This window comes from Nyctereutes procyonoides, unplaced genomic scaffold (assembly GCF_905146905.1).
Source record: "Nyctereutes procyonoides isolate TBG_1078 unplaced genomic scaffold, NYPRO_anot_genome, whole genome shotgun sequence".
NCBI classification, from domain to species: domain Eukaryota; kingdom Metazoa; phylum Chordata; class Mammalia; order Carnivora; family Canidae; genus Nyctereutes; species Nyctereutes procyonoides.
The window spans coordinates 12,158,786-12,177,175 of record NW_026575020.1 but is presented as its reverse complement, the minus strand read 5'-3'; the positions used below and the strand labels follow the sequence as shown (position 1 = coordinate 12,177,175).

Sequence of the window (18,390 nt, the reverse complement as noted above, 5' to 3'; positions counted from 1 at the left end):
CCTTATCTTTAGGATAATGTCCAAACTTCTTGACATGCTTCTAAGGTCTTTTGAGATCTGGCCATGCTCACTTCTTTAGACTTATTTTAAGACCTTCCCATTGCCCCTACCCTGTTGTCTACCCCCCAAACTATGCTCTGGCTATATTGGACCCCACTATATCACACTCTCTTCTCATCTCCCTGCCATTACTTGGGAAGCTGCCTTATCCTTCCCATTCTCCCACATACCTGCCTAATACTTGCAAATTATTGAAATCTCCTTGTAGACATAACTCCCTCCCAGAAACCGGTCCTGATCTCTCTTACCTGTGTTAGATGACTCCACTATGTGTATCTGTCACACCCTCTTCCTCCCCCCTGCTGGATCTATTCGTTTGCCTCTCCTGCTGGGCTGTAAGCTCTGTGAGAGTGAGGACTGTGCACATACCATCGATGGGCAGCACCTGTGCCCCTAGAGGGCAGGCAGGCAGGCAGGCAAGAATTCTCCATCATGGAATGAATAGTTTGTCTATTCATTCTGATGATATTTTTCAGTTAGCAGATCTCCTCTTGCACAAAAATCAGGAATCTCTAGATTACTCCTTATGCTGGTTATCCTCCATTTGCTCCCTCAGCCCCAGAAAGAAGAGGAGCCTAGTGGGATGCCTCCCTCGGCATCATTTGCTGGGTGTTTTGGGCTGGCTTCCTTCCAGCAATGGGAAGTGTCCCCAGCAGAAGGGAGGATGGGAGGAGAGCAGGGTCAGGACACAGCCTCTTCCTTTCTGCCCTTTATTGCTGTGATATGATGTTCTGATAGTAGCTGCATCCCTGTACCCCTGCAGCCTTCTCCACAGTCCAGTTCTCAAGGGTCTCTGGCAACATTTTGTCTTCCCTTATCCCTCAGCCCTAAAGATGGAAATGGCTTCTAGCTGTTGCTGGTTTCTGGGCGCTTCATCATCACTTGCTTGTTTTCTGAATCCTCACCAAATATCTATAAGTAGTGCCTTCAGCTGGACCATCTGTGGTGGCTTCTATGTTCTGTCAGGTTTCTGATAAAGAATTCTACTCGGTACAGGTAAGATTATGATTTTCAAATTCTCTGGGATGGTTTCTGGCCATTTTAGATTTTTGGAGGTAACTCTCAAGACAGCTTCAAATTGCTGCCTTATTATACAGACATAGACAGGAATTTCCAGAAGGCTTGCAATAAAATTTTCTGTCTCTGCCAAACTTTCAGCATTTCCTCTATGAGCATCAGTAGGCGTCTTTAGATCTCAGAAGTCATATTGTTTGAAGCAGATTTGGTGTCTGTATATCTATACAACTCAGTGATATGGGAGATCTCTGCCCTCTGTTAGGAATGGCTCTGTGGTGCTCCCAAAATTCAGTGTCACTTCTTGTCATTTGACTTAGGTAAAGGTTCTTTTGTAAAGGCTACATCCACAGTCACACAATGTTGGTTAGATGGTAGGGACACTGGTGTGAAGTAAGTTGTTGATGCCATGGGTTTAAGCGTCAGGTTTTCCTTTAAGATCCTGTGATCTCATAATTTCTTTTTAATAGAGCAGAAGTTGTATTCTCTAAGAAGAATGTACAAATGGACTGAATTGTGATTTCGGGATATCTGGGATCTACTATAAGTAGAAGGCAGAGCCATTTTCAGATCTGACATACCTTGGCTTAGAATCCAAAACTGAATCACTCTGTAGTCTAGGCCAACCTTAGCAGAACCTGAGGTGCAGGAAAACTGTATGTGTACAACTGTTATCTAGGTGAAATGTAGTAAAACTGGACTTAGACAAGAAAATATTTGAAAATCACCTATCTGACAAAGGACTTGCCTCTAGAATGTATAAAGAACTCTCAAAACAGTAGCAAGAGAATAAACAACCCAGTTTTTAAAATGGGCAAAAGACTTCAACAGACATCTCATTAAAGAGGATATACAGATGAAAGATAAGCACATGAAATAGTGTTCAACATTATTCGCCATGAGGGGCATGCAAATTTAAACCATGTTCAGACACTACTACATATCCATGAGAAGGGCTAAAATAAAATAAGCACAACACCAAGTTCAAGAAGGACATGGCGCAACTGGAACCCTCACATAGCACATGGTAATGTAAAATGGTACAGCCAACTTAGGAAATAGCTTGGAAGTTTCTTTCTTTCTTTTTTTTTTTTTTTAGCTTGGAAGTTTCTTGAAAAGATGGGTAGACATGAAAATGTCCCCCCAAAGGTGCTCATGCCCTAATTCCCAGATCCTGTGACAGCACTACTTTCAAAGGCAAAAAAGGATTTGCAATTTGCAATGTGATTAGGGTCAGGACTTTGAAATGATGATGTTATCTGAGAATATCTGGGTAAGCTCAGTCTAATCACATGAGTCCTTGAAAGCATAGAATTTCTTGCTGGGTCAGAGAGAGGTGTGATATAAATAGGACACAACAGGCTCTTGCTGGTTTTGAAGGTGGAGAAAAGGGGCTTCAAGGGGAACTCCCCAGGGAGTAGGGAGCCTAACATGTGGCTTGATTCCATGACCCTGAGATCATTACCTGCACTGAAATTAAGAGTTGGATGCTTAACTGACTGAGCCACCCGGGCATCCCCAAGGGGTTCTTTTCTAGAGCTTCCAGAAAGGAATGCAGCCCTGCTAATAGCTTGGATTTAGCCTGCTAAGACCCATGCTGGGCTTCTGACCTATAAAACTGTGAGATAATAATGCATTGGTAATGTTTAAGCCATTAAATTTGTAGTGATTTGTTATGGCAGCAATAGAAAACTATTACATCACATGGTCAAGCAATGCTGCTTCCAGGTACCTCTAGAGAAGTAGATACTTATGTTTACACAAAAACCAAGACACAAATTTTAGATCATGTTTTTTTTAAAACCATAATTGAAAAACAAACACCAATATATGAATGTTTATAGCAGCTCTATTTGAGATAACCCAAACTTAGAAGCAAACCAAATGTCTGTCAATGCGTGGATAGATAAACAAAGTGTGGTACTTCCATACAGTGGAATGCTCATGGGTAGTGAACATGACCAAACTACTGGTATATGTCACAGACTGGATGACTCTTGAAGGCTGAGTGAGAGAAACCAGTCTCAGAATGTTATACACTGGATGACTATTCACATATCCTCAAAAAGACAAAACTGTGGTTATGGAGAATGGAGCCGTGATTGCCAGAATATTCAATGTGTCTAAGAGAGGATGGCAGGAGGGAGTTTGTGCAGTGATAAAACTTCTATACCTTCATTATGGTGTTGCTCAAATCTATCTACATGTGTGTTAAAAATTCATAGAACTGTATAGCCGCCCATGAAAGTCAATTCCCTGTATGATTATTTTTAAAATATTAAACAAACCCAAACTATTACAACCTAATAACAAAAGGAAAAACTGAAATAAAACTTATTGGCTGACACAGCTTTCTGCTTTATGGTATAGGAATTTCCAGTCCTAGGGAATGGACCATGCACATAGCTGGGAGAGGAGACAGTCACTTTTTTTTCTTTGTGCCCTGGGCGCCCCTCAACATCTAACAGTGGAAGCAGTTCTAGCTGGGGTTCTGGAGACTTACCCAAGATTTTCTTTCCTCCATGAAAGGAGGGATTGGCTTACAGAAGCTCTATAGTCCTTCAGAGTCGGGGACTCATTTCAGCTTCTTGCCACTAGTACAGGTTCACCTACCACCCTGGCTTGCCCAGGACTGAGGAGGGGTTCCCAGTTTGTGGGACCTCTAGTTTTAAAACCAGGAAAGTCCCAGGGTAAATCAGGACTAGTTGGTAACCCTAACATGACTTGGGAAAGTCATATAACTTATCTGAGCCTCCTTTTTTTCATATATGAAATAGAAAGAATGGTTACCCTGACTACTTTACCAGGGATTGTGAGATGCTAACTTTAAATCATAACATCTATGTAAGTGTGAGTGAGTTTGGTGACATTATTATTAACCACCACCACAACAACAAAAACTATGGGATTTAGGAGCAGTCTTAAAATGTGCAAAAAGGGGAGGTGTTACTAAAGGAGATCATGCAGTTGGAAGATATGTGTATGTGGGCCTGATTGTAAGCATTGTTGAGGTTGCAGTTTCAATTTTGTAACTATCAAAATATATGTAACCAAGAATGTAACTTTTGTTTTTGGCAGCCTGTTACCTGGGAGGTTTTAGTTACCTGGATCCCATGACAGGCCTGGGAAATGATTTTCAACATTGTTATATTGTAGAATCACCAGGAGATCTTTAACAGACAGGTGCCTGGATCCTACTCCCAGAGATCCAGATATAATGGGTGTGGGGTTAGGCTAGGCGTTGTAATTTTAAAAATCTCCCTGAGTGATTCTAATGTGCAACTGTGAGCCTCTTGATATATCAGGGCTGGGCATTTGCTCATTTGTACTCACAGTCTAATGAGCTCATTCCATGAGAGAAGAGTCAGGTATGCCTCCAAGAGAGGTGACTTCTGATCTTCATAGGACAAGAACTCACATCTACAAAAAATGACCAGCAGTCACTCAAGGTAGTTAATACTGTGATTATGACTGTTTTTCTAATTTAAAGGGGTCAATTCTGGATCTGGGGGGGGGGTATATTCATTTGCTAGGACTGCTGGAACAAAGTACCACAAACTGGTGGCTTAAACAACAGAAACTTACTATCTCACAGTGCTGTTGGCTAGAGGCAAGGGATTGTGGTGTTGGCAGAGCCACACTCCTTCGGAAGGTACCAGAAAAGGTTCTATTCCAGGCCTCTCTCCTAGCTTCAGGTAGATTCTTGGCTTGTGGTCATATAATACACATATAACTTGGTCATATAACACCACCAATTTCCAGCTGGTGTTCTCCCTGTATACAATTGTTTTTGTTGTTGTTTCCACAATAATCAATATAATTATGAAGAATACAGGTCAGGTCTCATTCATACCATAGACCAAATATTCATTCTTCCAGCCCCATAACATGACAAATTTTCACTAGACTGTATACAGAGTTTTAAAGGAAAATTCTCCTAGAAAATATAAGGGGAAAAAATATAATCAAATCAGATATACTTTTTTCCCCACATACATAATATTACTAACATTTATTTTTTCTTATAAGAGACGTGTACTGTAGAAAATCTTTGACGTGCAGAAAAATACAATGAATAAAATAATTATCACTAATAATGTCATCTAACATTTTCCTAAGGTTCTTATAGTATTTATATATAAAATACTGTTGGTATCATACTGTATACAGAATTCTATTTTATTTTGTTGTCATTTACTGTTATATTGGGATACTTTTCCTGAGTCATTAAATATTATTAAACATTTTCCATCATGTTAGATACCATATTTTGTTTAGACATTCTCCTACTTTGAGGCATACAAGTATTTATTATCATTTTAAATAATGCTTCAGGAAAACTTTCAATGTAAGATTTTTTTTGGTCAAAAATTGTGATCAATTTTAAGGATAAATTCATAGTAGAACTACAGGGTCAAAATATATGAATATTTTTAAGGCTCTCAACAGATATTCCAAGAATGCTTTCCAGGAAGTTTATAGTGGTTTATATGCCCTGAGAATACTTGAGAATATTTAATGTCATGTATCCTAACACAGAATATTATTGTGTTTTTAAAATACTTTCTTAAAAAAAGTCATATCTTAGGTAAGTTCTCAAGTAAGTGATCAATAATTCTAAGGAAGCCTTATATCACAGGATGGGGAGTTTGTTTCCAATCTCCTTGAAATTGGCAGGAAAGAAAACACTGGAAAAGACTATTGAGGGAGTTTGGATTGTCCACTAAAGCCTTAAAGATTCACTTCACAGAGTAAATAATACAGAATTATGTGCCCTGGATCATTTACATTTGACTCTTGTCAATGTGGGGGTACAAATAATTTGATCTCCTTCAAGTATTTTCTGTTAGCATTTTTAGGAATAGCTTTTAAAATCATTCTGATTGAATTAAATAATTTTTCCAAAAGGACATTTTGTTTTAATTTGTTAAGGCATTTCATCTTTAACTCAATTTTAGGGTTGGGATGATCCAGGAACAAAGAAATTTAACACTCTATTTCATTGATTCTAAGATACCCATTTTTCATTTAAATGTCTTTGAAACTAGGATGTATAACACACTTTTTGTACCCCAGATCCCTCTACCACTTTTTTCCTCCTCTACCATTCTTTTTTTTTTTTAATTTTTATTTATTTATGATAGTCACACAGAGAAAGAGAGAGAGGCAGAGACACAGGCAGAGGGAGAAGCAGGCTCCATGCACCGGGAGCCCGATGACTTGGGATTTGATCCCGGGTCTCCAGGATCACGCCCTGGGCCAAAGGCAGGCGCTAAACCGCTGTGCCACCCAGGGATCCCCCTCCTCTACCATTCTTGTGAACATTAGCCTGTGGGCTTTCACTTCTGATACCCAGCACCTGCATCTCTTTGTTGGAGGGCTGTAGGAAACTATTTTTCTATACAGACTAGAAGTGCCTGGAAATGTACATCTCCCTCCTATGCCTCCCATGCTAAACCAATGACTGATGGTACAGGGAGATAAATACTGCGCACTCCCTGGCCTCTGACTTGCACAACTGAGATAGGATTTACACTTTCTCCAGAATCACCTGTGGGGCTGAATTTACATGCCTTCCAAATCCCTATAGTGGGTTTTGCTAGACATCACACACTGGTGGGGGTTTCCCCCCTCCTTTTATGTTCATCTTATTTCTCTATTTCCCTACTGTTTCTTCTTCCTAATTCACAGACTTCCTCATCTCAGGGGAACTGAACATCTTACAAGATATGTTCTGTTGGCCAGGCAATCATAATGATACAGTCATCTTTGCCCATGCATGCATAGGCTTGGTTGTTTCTCCTATGGCATGAATGAACCATTACACCTTCACTTTTCAGTGAATAGAGCATTTAAGGACTATTTAAGGAAGGAATGTGCATCTTGATTGCTGTCAAAAAATCTTGTACTGAATCCTTTTGAAGAGATAAAAAGTGCCAGCATCAAAACTGCAGAATAGATGTCAAAGACTAGGGAGAAAATCCTAAAGACAGGAGTGGACTATTCCTTTAGGAAATGCTTCATTTTGATCATAGAAAGGATGTTATTGTGAAAACATGTGGATAACAACTGTGATTCAAAAAGGAGATTCAGAAGAGTTCCATTCTGAATATCCAGAAGTTTTAGAAATATCACAATTTAATTTGTGTTTCATTTTCCTTTCTATATATACATGATAAAAATCTATGTTCAAACAGCTCTTAGATTTACTGAAAGGGGACATAGAACAAAAATTCTACTAGCAAATACTATGTCATATTTTAATGCCTCTTTTTTCATTTTTAGTGATACATAAAATAATGGCAAATCTTATGATGGATAGAGACTTTAGTTTGATGAAATAATAGTCAAGAATATGCTACTTGAAACAGAAGGAATATAATCAATGAACAATCTTGACAATTTTGAGAAAACAGATTATTTCACAGACTTCTCATCTTCTTTGATTCACAGTAGGAGATCCATTGGTGAGTGAGGACCACCAGTTGGTTCATATTCTTGAAGTTTTGCAACTTTAGTCTACTAAATATTTCATATTCTTCCAAAGTGTGTATATGTGTATACATGTGGTACATATATGCACATGAGGTATGTACACACACACTTATATACACACACATTTCTTTCAGATTTTTCTTAAATGGAGCACAACACTTTTACCATTGAGAGAAGTAATTCATGCATTTGGTTTGCTGCCAGTTTTTTATTTTATTTATTTTTGTAGGGATCACAAAACTATATATAACTCATGTGATTCCCCACACAAAAATAAAACAGCTGGCATTAGATTAAATGTATTGATTACTTCCCTGAATGGTAAAACTGCTCAGTATAGAGAAATAGGATCTGCCTACCAACATCATTCCATATTCCATTCAAATAAATATTTGACTTAGACTGTCTATAAGCCAAGGTAAGTCTATTATCCATGCCATTTGTTTTGTTTTCCTGTTTTCCCTTCCTGTATTTTGCTGATGAAAGATGGATTTCTCCATTGTGAAACAGCAACAGTCAAGCAATTCCAGAGGGGCTTAGTTACAGATGGGATAATTTCTGCACTTTCAGAGTACTGTGGCAACACATAGCTCCCTTGTGCCAAATCAATTCTTCAGCAACATGATTAATTAACCTACAAGAACAAATGTTTGAATGCTATTGCCTTGAAATGCACTAACCTTGTATTTTGCTTTTAGGTTTTTTTCTACCCCTCCATGCCAAAATCATTCTGTTGTATTTTTTCAAAACTTTGGGCAAATCAACAATGAGTATGTGCTTTACAATCCTTCCACTGCATTTATACTGAGAGTTTTATGGCCAAATTGAGGCAACATACACTTTCTTCTTCAGCAAAATCCATTACGTTGTTCCAACATTAGCAGAACTAGCTAGTGTAGACAGGCTTAAACTCCTACCTCATTTTCTTTTTTCATTCACTTTGTCTTTCTCTGCTAGAAGCAGGAAACAGCTAAACGAGTTTTTGAAAACAATAAATTACTTTAAAAATGTATCAAATTTATTGATTACTGTACCATGTCTTGTGGGAGGGATAAAAAAATAACATATGGACTTTGATTTACGAGGCTCAAAGCCTAGTAGGAGAGATACATGCCTCCTTTTGCTGCCCAAATTAATTGCAAACATAGTGTAATGAAGGCTTTATTAAAAGGTTTGCAGCTAGAGGGAGGATGGAGTGGGATTTTAGAGAGTGACTGCTCCTAGCTAACATTTCCCCCTCCAGGGTTCTAGATAAAAACACCCCAGTGCACCAAATAGACAAATAAGAGTATGAGCCAGTCTTTTGTCTTCCCATTTTCCTCCCAATCATATCTGATTGACCTCCTCTACCTGTTGGTGGTAAGCAGGACAGCTGTAGTGAGAGAGACTCATTGGCTTTAACCAGAGTTCTTATTTCAATTACCACATGGAGAAAGAAAGCACAAGAGAGTAGGTAGGACCAGATTTCAAGCCTTTAAGACTAGAGCAACCCAGTATATGGTATAAAAATAAATTAGTAAATAAATGTAGTAACATAGTGCACATCCGGACAGACAGGTCAGCAACTTCTCTTGGTGTGGAAGTCATTGGTGTACCATTCCCAAGTGGGAAGAGGGGCCAGGGGCATATGAAAAAATGTAGAGGTAGCATGCATAGAGTACTGGTGCTGGGCATGGGGAAGGCAGCATGTGCCAAGATTTTCAAGGAAGAGGTGAACAGAAAATGCACCTTGAAAGATAGTAAGGAATCTGATGAGGAAATGAGGCTGGAGAGAAGGTAGAAAGGGTCAGATAATGCCGGGTGCTAAGGGAACTACTGTAGCAAGAGTCCAAAAGAATTGGATATGTGCTTCAGAAAGATAATTTTGACAGAAATGTGATGGGGCGGGCATATTGATGGGGACAGGTGTGCTAGAGAAGCAAGAAGGCACAGTGCCTACATTGCTGTTATCCAGGTAAATGGCAAAGAGCTGAAAACAAAATAGACAGTGTTTGCATGGAACATAGGAAAAGGAATATATTTAAGAATGTTCTAGAAGTGGTACTTGTCTTATTCTTTATTCCAGATTCTCCAAGTGTAGAAGTCATTGCCTGAGAGGGCAGAGGCAGAGGAAGGCCAACATTCTTACTATAAAGGAGTTTCCTCCATGAGGAAGGAAACATCAGGAGTAGGGAATTAATGGCTTTGAACAACACTAACGTCAGCCAACTTGCAGTTCCCTCTGTTCTTTGGGGTCATTGCTGACTCCAGGAGGTTTACCTAGTGCCAAGGCACTCTAAGTCTGGATGGCTTGATGCACTGTCTGAACTCGGTTTCACTGAGAGGCCATGTGGATTGAATGGAAAAAATCCTCACTCAGGTTCCTGCTACTCCTGTGAACCTTTTGGGTTCACAGAAACCAATCTGATCTTCCATGCTGGACTACATTGGACTAGAGGAAGCTCAGTGAAGATGTCCAAGGCCCCATCTGCCTAGACACACGATGCAGTCATTTCCATCCTAGGGACAGTTAGGAATGGTTCTCCTCTGCTTTCAAAACTAACAAATATAATTGGGGTTTTGTTTGTCTCAGAAAGTGGCCCAGGATGTGGAGCCCAGGCCCTTTCTCTGAGGTCCACCAAAATTTGTGATCTTTCTTCCCTCTCACACCCATGAGAATTATTTCCTAGAAAGGAGTAGGAAAGCCTTACTCTTCCTCCTCATGTACACCCACAAAACTTTGATCTAAATCACAACTCCTTTCAGTTCCCTAAGGAACCAGACTTTTGAAACTCAAAAGAGCATGTGCTAATCTCACACCCTTTTCTTGAGGCAAGAACATTAAATGGCCTAAAAGTTCAAATATGTGATAAAAAAGAGGGAGAAAGAAAGTAAATGGGAAAAGCTTTGGTTAATTTCAGTTGAACTTCCTTTGTAGAAAATATAATCACATGGGGGCTAGGATCCTGTCTGTTTTGCACTGCATCTCTAGTAGTTAGCAAAGTATCTGGCATCTAATAGCACTTAAGTTTTTAAGAATATAAATGAATACAAATGCATAAGAGTTAAACTGGAGACTAAGCCTTGGTTATGGAGAGTACATTATACATTCAATTTGGCAAATATGAATTGTACACCTACTATGCGACAGCCACTGTGCAAATCCTCCTTGATGGTGCTAGATCCTTCCTATCGTATGACAAGGCAAAGAAATCCCTGCCTACATGGAGCGTCCTCTCAGTGTTAATAAGGAAGACAATAAACAAACAGATCATTAGAAATTGATAAGTAATGGAGAAGAAATAAACAAAGTGAAGTAACAGAGAATAATTTAGTGATGTGGGAGTAGGGGTTGGGGGGGTAGTGGGCAATGAGAGCTATTAATCTGATTGAACTTTCACTCACACTATCCCGACCCCTGAAAGTAAAACTCAAACTTAAAAAAATTAATGAAAGTAGTATTAGTTAAACATAAAGTCATATGAAGAAAGCACACACAGTATTTCATGTAACATTTACATAATCATCATGCAGGCACAATAATACCACATGTGGATAGTTGTGGTTAAAACATCTTGGGTATTTTATTTCTCAAGTTAAGTTTCCATGGGCATATTCTGTTTAAAGTTCATCTCCTTAAAAGCTATGTGCAATAGAGTATGTAAGTTGTTTTAATGGTAGTTCAGTTCTTTCTGTTCTGTAGATGGTAAGATTCAAGTTTTTTGGCCCCTGAAAAAGGTGCATTTCACTTTAGCAGAGAAAATGAAAATGTCCATTCCCTCCTCAGAAAAAGGATAATATTTTCTAATTTTGCAAACACTTTATGGAGGTATCATTTGATTCTGTATTTTTACAGCTGCTTAGCATTTATTATTGAAGAGCCCCTTCTCACAGTATGTTTCTCTTTCATTTCAAATCAAGGGGTGTTAATATTATTTTGGAATTATTTGAATTTGAGAGAGTGATAAAGGGCGTCTCTTCAGGGGTTCTTACTAAGCAAATCTCTGACTTTTTACTCCTTTAAGGAAAAATAAAAGAGTTTTGAGGAAAAAAGAAAGAAAGAGGCTTTAGATTATGAGTTTCTTGGTTTGGGAATCAGAACTATTTGGTGTGGTAACTTTAAGACCCTGCATCTGGTCTGGCATTTGGCAGGTGCTCAGGAAATGGTTGCTGAGTTAAATTGGTTTGAGAAGAGTCAGAGGATTGCCCTCCTCCTTATACAGATGGGGAAACCAAGGCTCAAAGATGTGTTTGCATTGTGTTTTGCACTTTACTAAGGGCTTTCACCCAACTTAGCTCACTTACAAAGTGGGTTCTCACCACGATTATATATAAAGTAGGAAATGTCAAAAAAAAAAGAGGAGAGTAATGATGTGTTCCACAGATAGTGAATTAGTCACTGCCAGGCTCCCCTCTATATAGTGAGGCATTCTCTGTTGCTAAGGGACAACTAAAACCTAATGATGAAAAAAAATTCAGGTCCTTAGTGATAAAAAGAGGATTACTCTTCTAAGGGCAAAAATGACCAGAAAACTTATTGGCAGTCTTTGCCCTAAAAAAAGTCCTATAATACACAGAACACAAATTCACGCACTATGTAAATTGGTCCTATTTTAATGGAGAAGAATTTCTGAATATCTACCAGAATTAAAATGAACAAAATTTTGATAGAGTAATTAGTTTTCATGAATGTATTCTCATTATAGACCTACTGGCACAAGAGTGCGCGTATATATGAAGAAGAGGAGTTAATGAATGTAAGAATATTCACTGTGACATTGTTTTTAACAGAAGACAACTTACTGTTCATCAACAGACTGATTGATGGCTGCTGAAACTATGAGTTATCTGGGTAGTGATATTTACTCAGACATCTGAAATACAACCATCTATGTACTGACATGAAAAAGTGACCACAATAAATTATGTCAAAAGCAAGCTGCTTAATAGTACCGATTAACTTTGAGTAAACATACTAATCAAGGTATTTATGAGGACTATGTCTGAAAAGTGAGATGAACTTTTTTTTTTACTGTATTCAATCCATACTACTTGATTTTTCAATGGAAATAGATTATTTTTAAAATCCAAAAGTTAAAGGGAAACTGTTCCAACTCTGTCCACCTGAAAAACTTTTCACTTTTTAACCAAGAACAAGAAAACCCAGGAAATGGTTATTTTGTCCTACTTTGCTATATTACCTCACACGGTGCTTGGCACAGTGTTGGTACTCAGTAAGTACTCCTGAGAATAAAGGAGTAAGGGTGACCAACCCTAATCACTCTTTCATGAAGTGAGGTGGAAGGACATAACAACATTGAGATTTTTCTAATCCTAAAATCTGAGCCAGTGGGTCAACAGAGAAGTTTATCACATCAATAGGGTTGATTTATATTAAAGAAAGACTGGCTATATAAACGTTAACTCACCAAAAAAAATTATCTGGGGGTTCTATTTGCATTGGATAAGGACTTTTAATGAGTCCTCACCATGTTTCGTTGAGTGTCTCTTGGGGCATTGAGAGGTCATAGAAGCATAAAAAGGAAGAAATCTTAGTGCCAATTCAGACCCTGAACCTCCTCAATACCATTCTCATAATAAGGAATTCAGATTGAACACTTCCTAGGACAGTGCTTTCACTTCCTCCAGGGGAGTTCTTTCCTGATGAGCTCTAAATTCCAGAAAGTTCCTTATTGCACTGAGCTGGAATCTGCCCCTTTGAAAACCTGACCCACAGACCCTAGCTGTGCCCCTAGTATCACACACAATGGATCTAAGCAGCTCTGCAGAGTAGATTAAGAGAACAGGCTATGGCCAGACCTGCCTTGAACCCTACCTTCACATGTAGGTGTTCTGTGACCCTTAGGCAAAGATTAGCAACTCTATCTAATCCTAAATTTCTTCTTTACAAAGTGGGAATGATTATAGTTTCTACCTCATGGGGTTGTTTTAAGAAGATAATAAAGTAATCTCTGCAAACTGCCCATCACAATGTATGGCACAAAATCCTCAACAAAGAATATCATTATACTTTTCATAGGCTTTTCCCACGATGTATTCCATGAGGAAGCAAGGAAGAAAGTAGCACAAAAGAGCAAAGTTAACATATGAGGTGTCAGTAAAATGCATGCCTGAGGACCTTGATTTCAAGTGATTCTAATATCTCCTCTGTGTTTTCTTCACTTAGAAACAAATTAGAAAAACACTCCCAGTAGAGGGAGGGAAATTTCATACTGTCAATTTAGCAACAACAAAAAGTATGTACTTCCACAATTACAGACACTAACTTATAAAAGTAAACTTCAGGTGTTTGAGAATCTCACTCACCTCTGGGGGACACAAGGAAAGAGCTCCCTCAGGGATTTCTCTCAATACTTGTCTCCCTGAAGCTTGCTAATATTCACATAGCTGTCAGGAGAAGCTTGAGTCTTCTTCAGCCATTCTGAAACTTTTCTTGGGGCTAATGCCTGCCTATCAGCCTGGATTTGACTTTATGTTATCATTCAAGATGTAAATTATAAATCCTATATATATTCAGGAGTGAATGGGTAAGTGCAACACAGACCTGTATTTACAATATACATCTATATTACGTGCCATATGAAACTTAGTAGACTAGGAGACTTTAGGATCTAGGTCCCATCTTGACCTGGCAACTAACATACTCTGTGACCTCTTAGGATCTCAGTTTACTCATCTATTAAGATGGTTATAGGTTTGCACAGCTGGGCTAGGTGCTGCTTTTTTTTTTTTTTTTTTTTTTTTTTTTTAAGGTGCTGCTTTAATTGGGCTTCAGGCTTCTCTTGTTTCAAGCAGAGCAGCAATAGTAAAACAAAACAAAAGAAAAACTAGTCCATATATTGGGATTCTAAGAATTCATTTAACAAATGAGTCTTTTTTTTCCCCAAAGATGTTTGAAAATTACTGAATCATGTAATCCTGAAGATTGGGGTTCCTTTCTCCTACTTGTTTTTCAGAGGTGGAGAGGGAGTGAGGAGGATGAAGGGAGTGACAAACAGTAACTTCTCGGTCCTATCAGACATGGTTGGGGAGCAGGGTATTCTGATTAATTAATGATTCTTACTTTCTTCCTAAGTCTATTACCTAACTATATCATAATATTGGATATGAATAAATCCCTTTTTATCATTCATTTGGTATCTAACTAATGCCCAGGACATTTAAAATGATTTCTTCTCTACCCCAACCCCCAGCCCCAGGTTTAAATCATTAAACTGAGAGAAAATCTTTAGCCCTCTAAGTCAACAGCTCATTTCTTCCAGGAACTGTCTAGTGGCATCCTTACAGCAAAATAGCAGAAGATGAAAAGTGTAAGCAGTTTAGAGGGTGATATCAGCAATCATGAGACCAGTCTTGAACTCACAGCAGGAGAGTTCACGGATGTCTTGATAGCAGAGGAGATTCCAGATGCTCCTCTTTTCATCAGCTCCCCATAAATGTTCCCTCTGGCAAGGGCAGCCTAAGCAGGGCAGCCCCCTGTTGTGGGCCACTCCCTTTACTTTATAAAAACATGAGCTGCTCAAAGAAGCCTGTTGAAAAGGCATCATAGAACCACGCCCTGACTTGGTGAATGTTTGGGGTGAGGGCACAGGGATTAGAGGAGAATAGTGGGGCTGTGTGTGGGGGGGCCCTGACTGAAGAGGTGTCTCCTGAATCTCCAAGGCCACTGGAGTGCACAGCTGTGGAGCTCAGCTGTATCAACAAAGCCACGGTGGCCTTCATGTGGGGCTGCGATCTCCCTCTGTAGGGACAGCGGGGTGCAATGGAAAGGGGGCTGGACGTGGAATCAGAAGACAGGTGTGAATCTCAGCTTCAGAATAAGGTGCTTCATTTCTTTGAATCACTATTTCCCTAACTGAAAACAAGAATAAAAATACCCACTGGTTCTGCCTCACAGGCATGTTGCATGGTTTAAATAAAACAGGGTCTGAAAAGCATTTTGTAAATTAGAGAGCCCCATGAACATGTAAACTATATTCTGTAGCCTATGAGATAGTTATCCAAATGTGATCTTTAAGAAACCCTGAAAGGCTTGCTCAGATCACTTTCCTAAGATACTAATATAAAAAGTTAGTGGCTTATCAAATAAATGAAGTGCTTCACTGTGTTCACATAATTTTCCAGTAAGTCTTAATTATAAAAACCACTGTATGTGATACTCTATAAAGAACTATATATAAAATTACAAATCTAATTATATATGAAAAAATATACATATTATAAAATCTAATTATATATGATTCAAAAAACACAACTAGATTATTCTTAAACAACTACTATAGTGGCAATTGATCTTATAAGTGTATACACTTACATTAAAAAGTTTTACCGAAAAAAAAAGTTTTACCGTACTGTATGTTCTCACTCATATGTGGAATTTAAGAAACAAACCAAACAAACAAGAGGAAAAGAGACAAAAAAATCAGACTCTTGAGTACAGAGAACAAGATGGTGGTTGCCAGAGGGGAGGTGGGTGGGGGGATGAACAAAATAGATAAAGGGGATTAAGAGTACTTTCATCATGATGAATGAACACCGAGTATTGTTATAGAACTGTTGAATCACTATATTGTATGCCTGAAACTAATGTAACACCGCATGTTAATTACACTTCAATAAAAGTAAAAAATACTCATCACAAGAAAAAAAAAAGTGTTATAAAAATAGCCTAAATCCAGAGTCTCTATTTCAGAACCTCAATAAGTAGAGTGTGTTTTGCTCCTATTCGTTGGGAGTCATCCACGTGGAATAAGACATTAGAAGACCATGGAGCTCAGTTTCCTACAGAAGACCATCAACTCTTCTGATCGGTAAGTTCTCTGGAACAATCTTCTTCATTCTCCTCTGAGCAGGACAGGTTCAGTGCACTCATCACGGGATGGATCCAGGATGTCGTCTGTGTTACGTGACTTGAGAAGAACAAGGAATGCAATTATAATCTGAAAGACTGTCTGTCCTTCTACCCATCCATGCTAGTCCTGATCCCGGGGACACTGCTTCCTCCCTACTGTAGCCCCTTGTGACAGGAAGTAATTGGAACTCCATCCAACAGTTTTAAAAAGTCTTGGAAAGTAACTGGAACTCCATCCAACAGTTTTAAAAAGTCTTGGAAAGATTCAACAAAGCCCATTTCTTTTTTTTTTTTAATTAGTTTTTACTTTTTTTTAAGATTTTATTTATTTATTTATGAGAGAGAGAGAGAGAGAGAGAGAGCGAGAGAGAGAGAGGGACAGACACAGGCAGAGGGTGAAGCAGGCTCCATGCAGGGAGCCAGACGTGGGACTAGATCCTGGGTCTCCAGGGTCACACCCTGGGCTGCAGGCGGCGCTAAACCACTGCGCCACCGGGGCTGCCCAACAAAGCCCATTTCTTTCTTTCTTTGATAAAAAGGAATGTAAGAGTATGTATCATCTTTGACTCCTTGATTTTCCTTACCTGACATTCAGTTCTCAAGTCCTGGGACTATCCTGCTGAAACATCTGTGGGTGTTTTTACTTTGTCTCCTCTTCCAGCACTATAGCCTGGACCACTGAAATAGTTTGTCTCTCTGCCTGTTCTGGTTTTTTGCTAATTTAATCTCTGTTCCAGCCAAGAGATCTTTCTAAATGACAAATCATACACTGTTGCTCACCTGCTAAAAGTTCAGTGTCAACCCATGCCTTCTGGATCAAATACATACTCCATAGTATGAAATACCTTTTTTTTTTTAACCTGCCTCAACAATACTTTCTTCTCTGCTATAGTCTTCTTCCCTCCTATCTTGCTTATCTACTTAACTCATACAAATTCTAAAGAACCAAATCTCCCTCAAAATTCTTCCAATCTGTGCTCCTGATCTTATGTCTTATGATAGTCTATATATGTGCCTGTTTTTTTTCAGGACTTCTGAGTAAGAAGCTCCTTAAGGGCAGGAACTGTGTTTCTTTGTCTGAATTTATGGTGCCTAACAGATGTGCTCAGAATGAATGACTAGGCATTTCAGGGAAGAACAAAAGCAAAGGTAAGGAAGGATGTCCAACAGGTCCCGGACATGTTCAATAAGTGGTGAAACATCACAAAGTGTGCCTGTACCTGGTAGATGGTGTTTCTCAGACCTAGTGTCCAATGCTCAGCGTTTGCCTAATGAATCTCCTAAATCCACCACTATCTGCCCAGCTACTGACTGTTGGACAGGCAGCTCCCAGAATTAGGATGCTTTATTTCTTCTTCCTCAATATCCTTTCTTCCATTGGCTTACTTCACTGCCCTCATCCATCTAGATCCATCTACCCCACCCCCCTCCTATTCAAACTCAACCTTGGAAGTAGTACCATGTCTTAGATCGAGGGCTGGCACTTACGAGGATCAGATAAAATGGGGAGGGGGTACCTAAAAGTTTCTCCTACATTACAGAATAACATTTCCAAAGTGTGTATTTAATGTGCTTTTAGTAACATTTAGGTAAAGAAGATAATTCTATGGTCAAATAGGTTTGAGATACAACATTAGGTTAAACAGAGCTAAATGGGTTTCTTTACTGCAGGATTTCCTGAAACCTTAACTATATGAACATGTTTAGGACTCTCCAGCAGTATGCAGTATTATTCAAACTAACATGCCCCTGCTAGCACCCATGGGACTAGTATCCCACAGAGCACAATCTGGGAATGATCACAAAAATGCACTTACTTTATTGGCTGTTGATGACAATAACTGGAAAATGTTGGACTTAGTACAAATGGGCAGTTTCACTGTCAGTGGTAGTTTGGTTTGTTTCTGACTCTTTATCCCCAATTTCATGCATATCCCCCAATACAAATTGTTCAACTCCTCAGTTTAAAT

At 38.9% G+C, this 18,390-nt stretch overlaps 1 protein-coding gene across 5 annotated transcripts in view; it reads right to left on the bottom strand.

The window, feature by feature from the left end:
- STXBP4 (syntaxin binding protein 4) overlaps nucleotides 1–18,390 on the bottom strand; it is a 185,764-nt gene that overhangs the window by 11,864 nt on the left and 155,510 nt on the right. For 2 of the 5 annotated variants that reach the window (XM_055335437.1, XM_055335450.1), the window contains one exon: nucleotides 4,408–4,494. In XM_055335437.1, the coding sequence (XP_055191412.1) occupies nucleotides 4,408–4,494 (87 nt within the window). Of the gene's footprint in view, nucleotides 1–4,407; nucleotides 4,495–15,999; nucleotides 16,479–18,390 lie in introns of those variants that run through there. The other 3 variants (XM_055335441.1, XM_055335444.1, XR_008665698.1) reach the window with 2 other exon arrangements.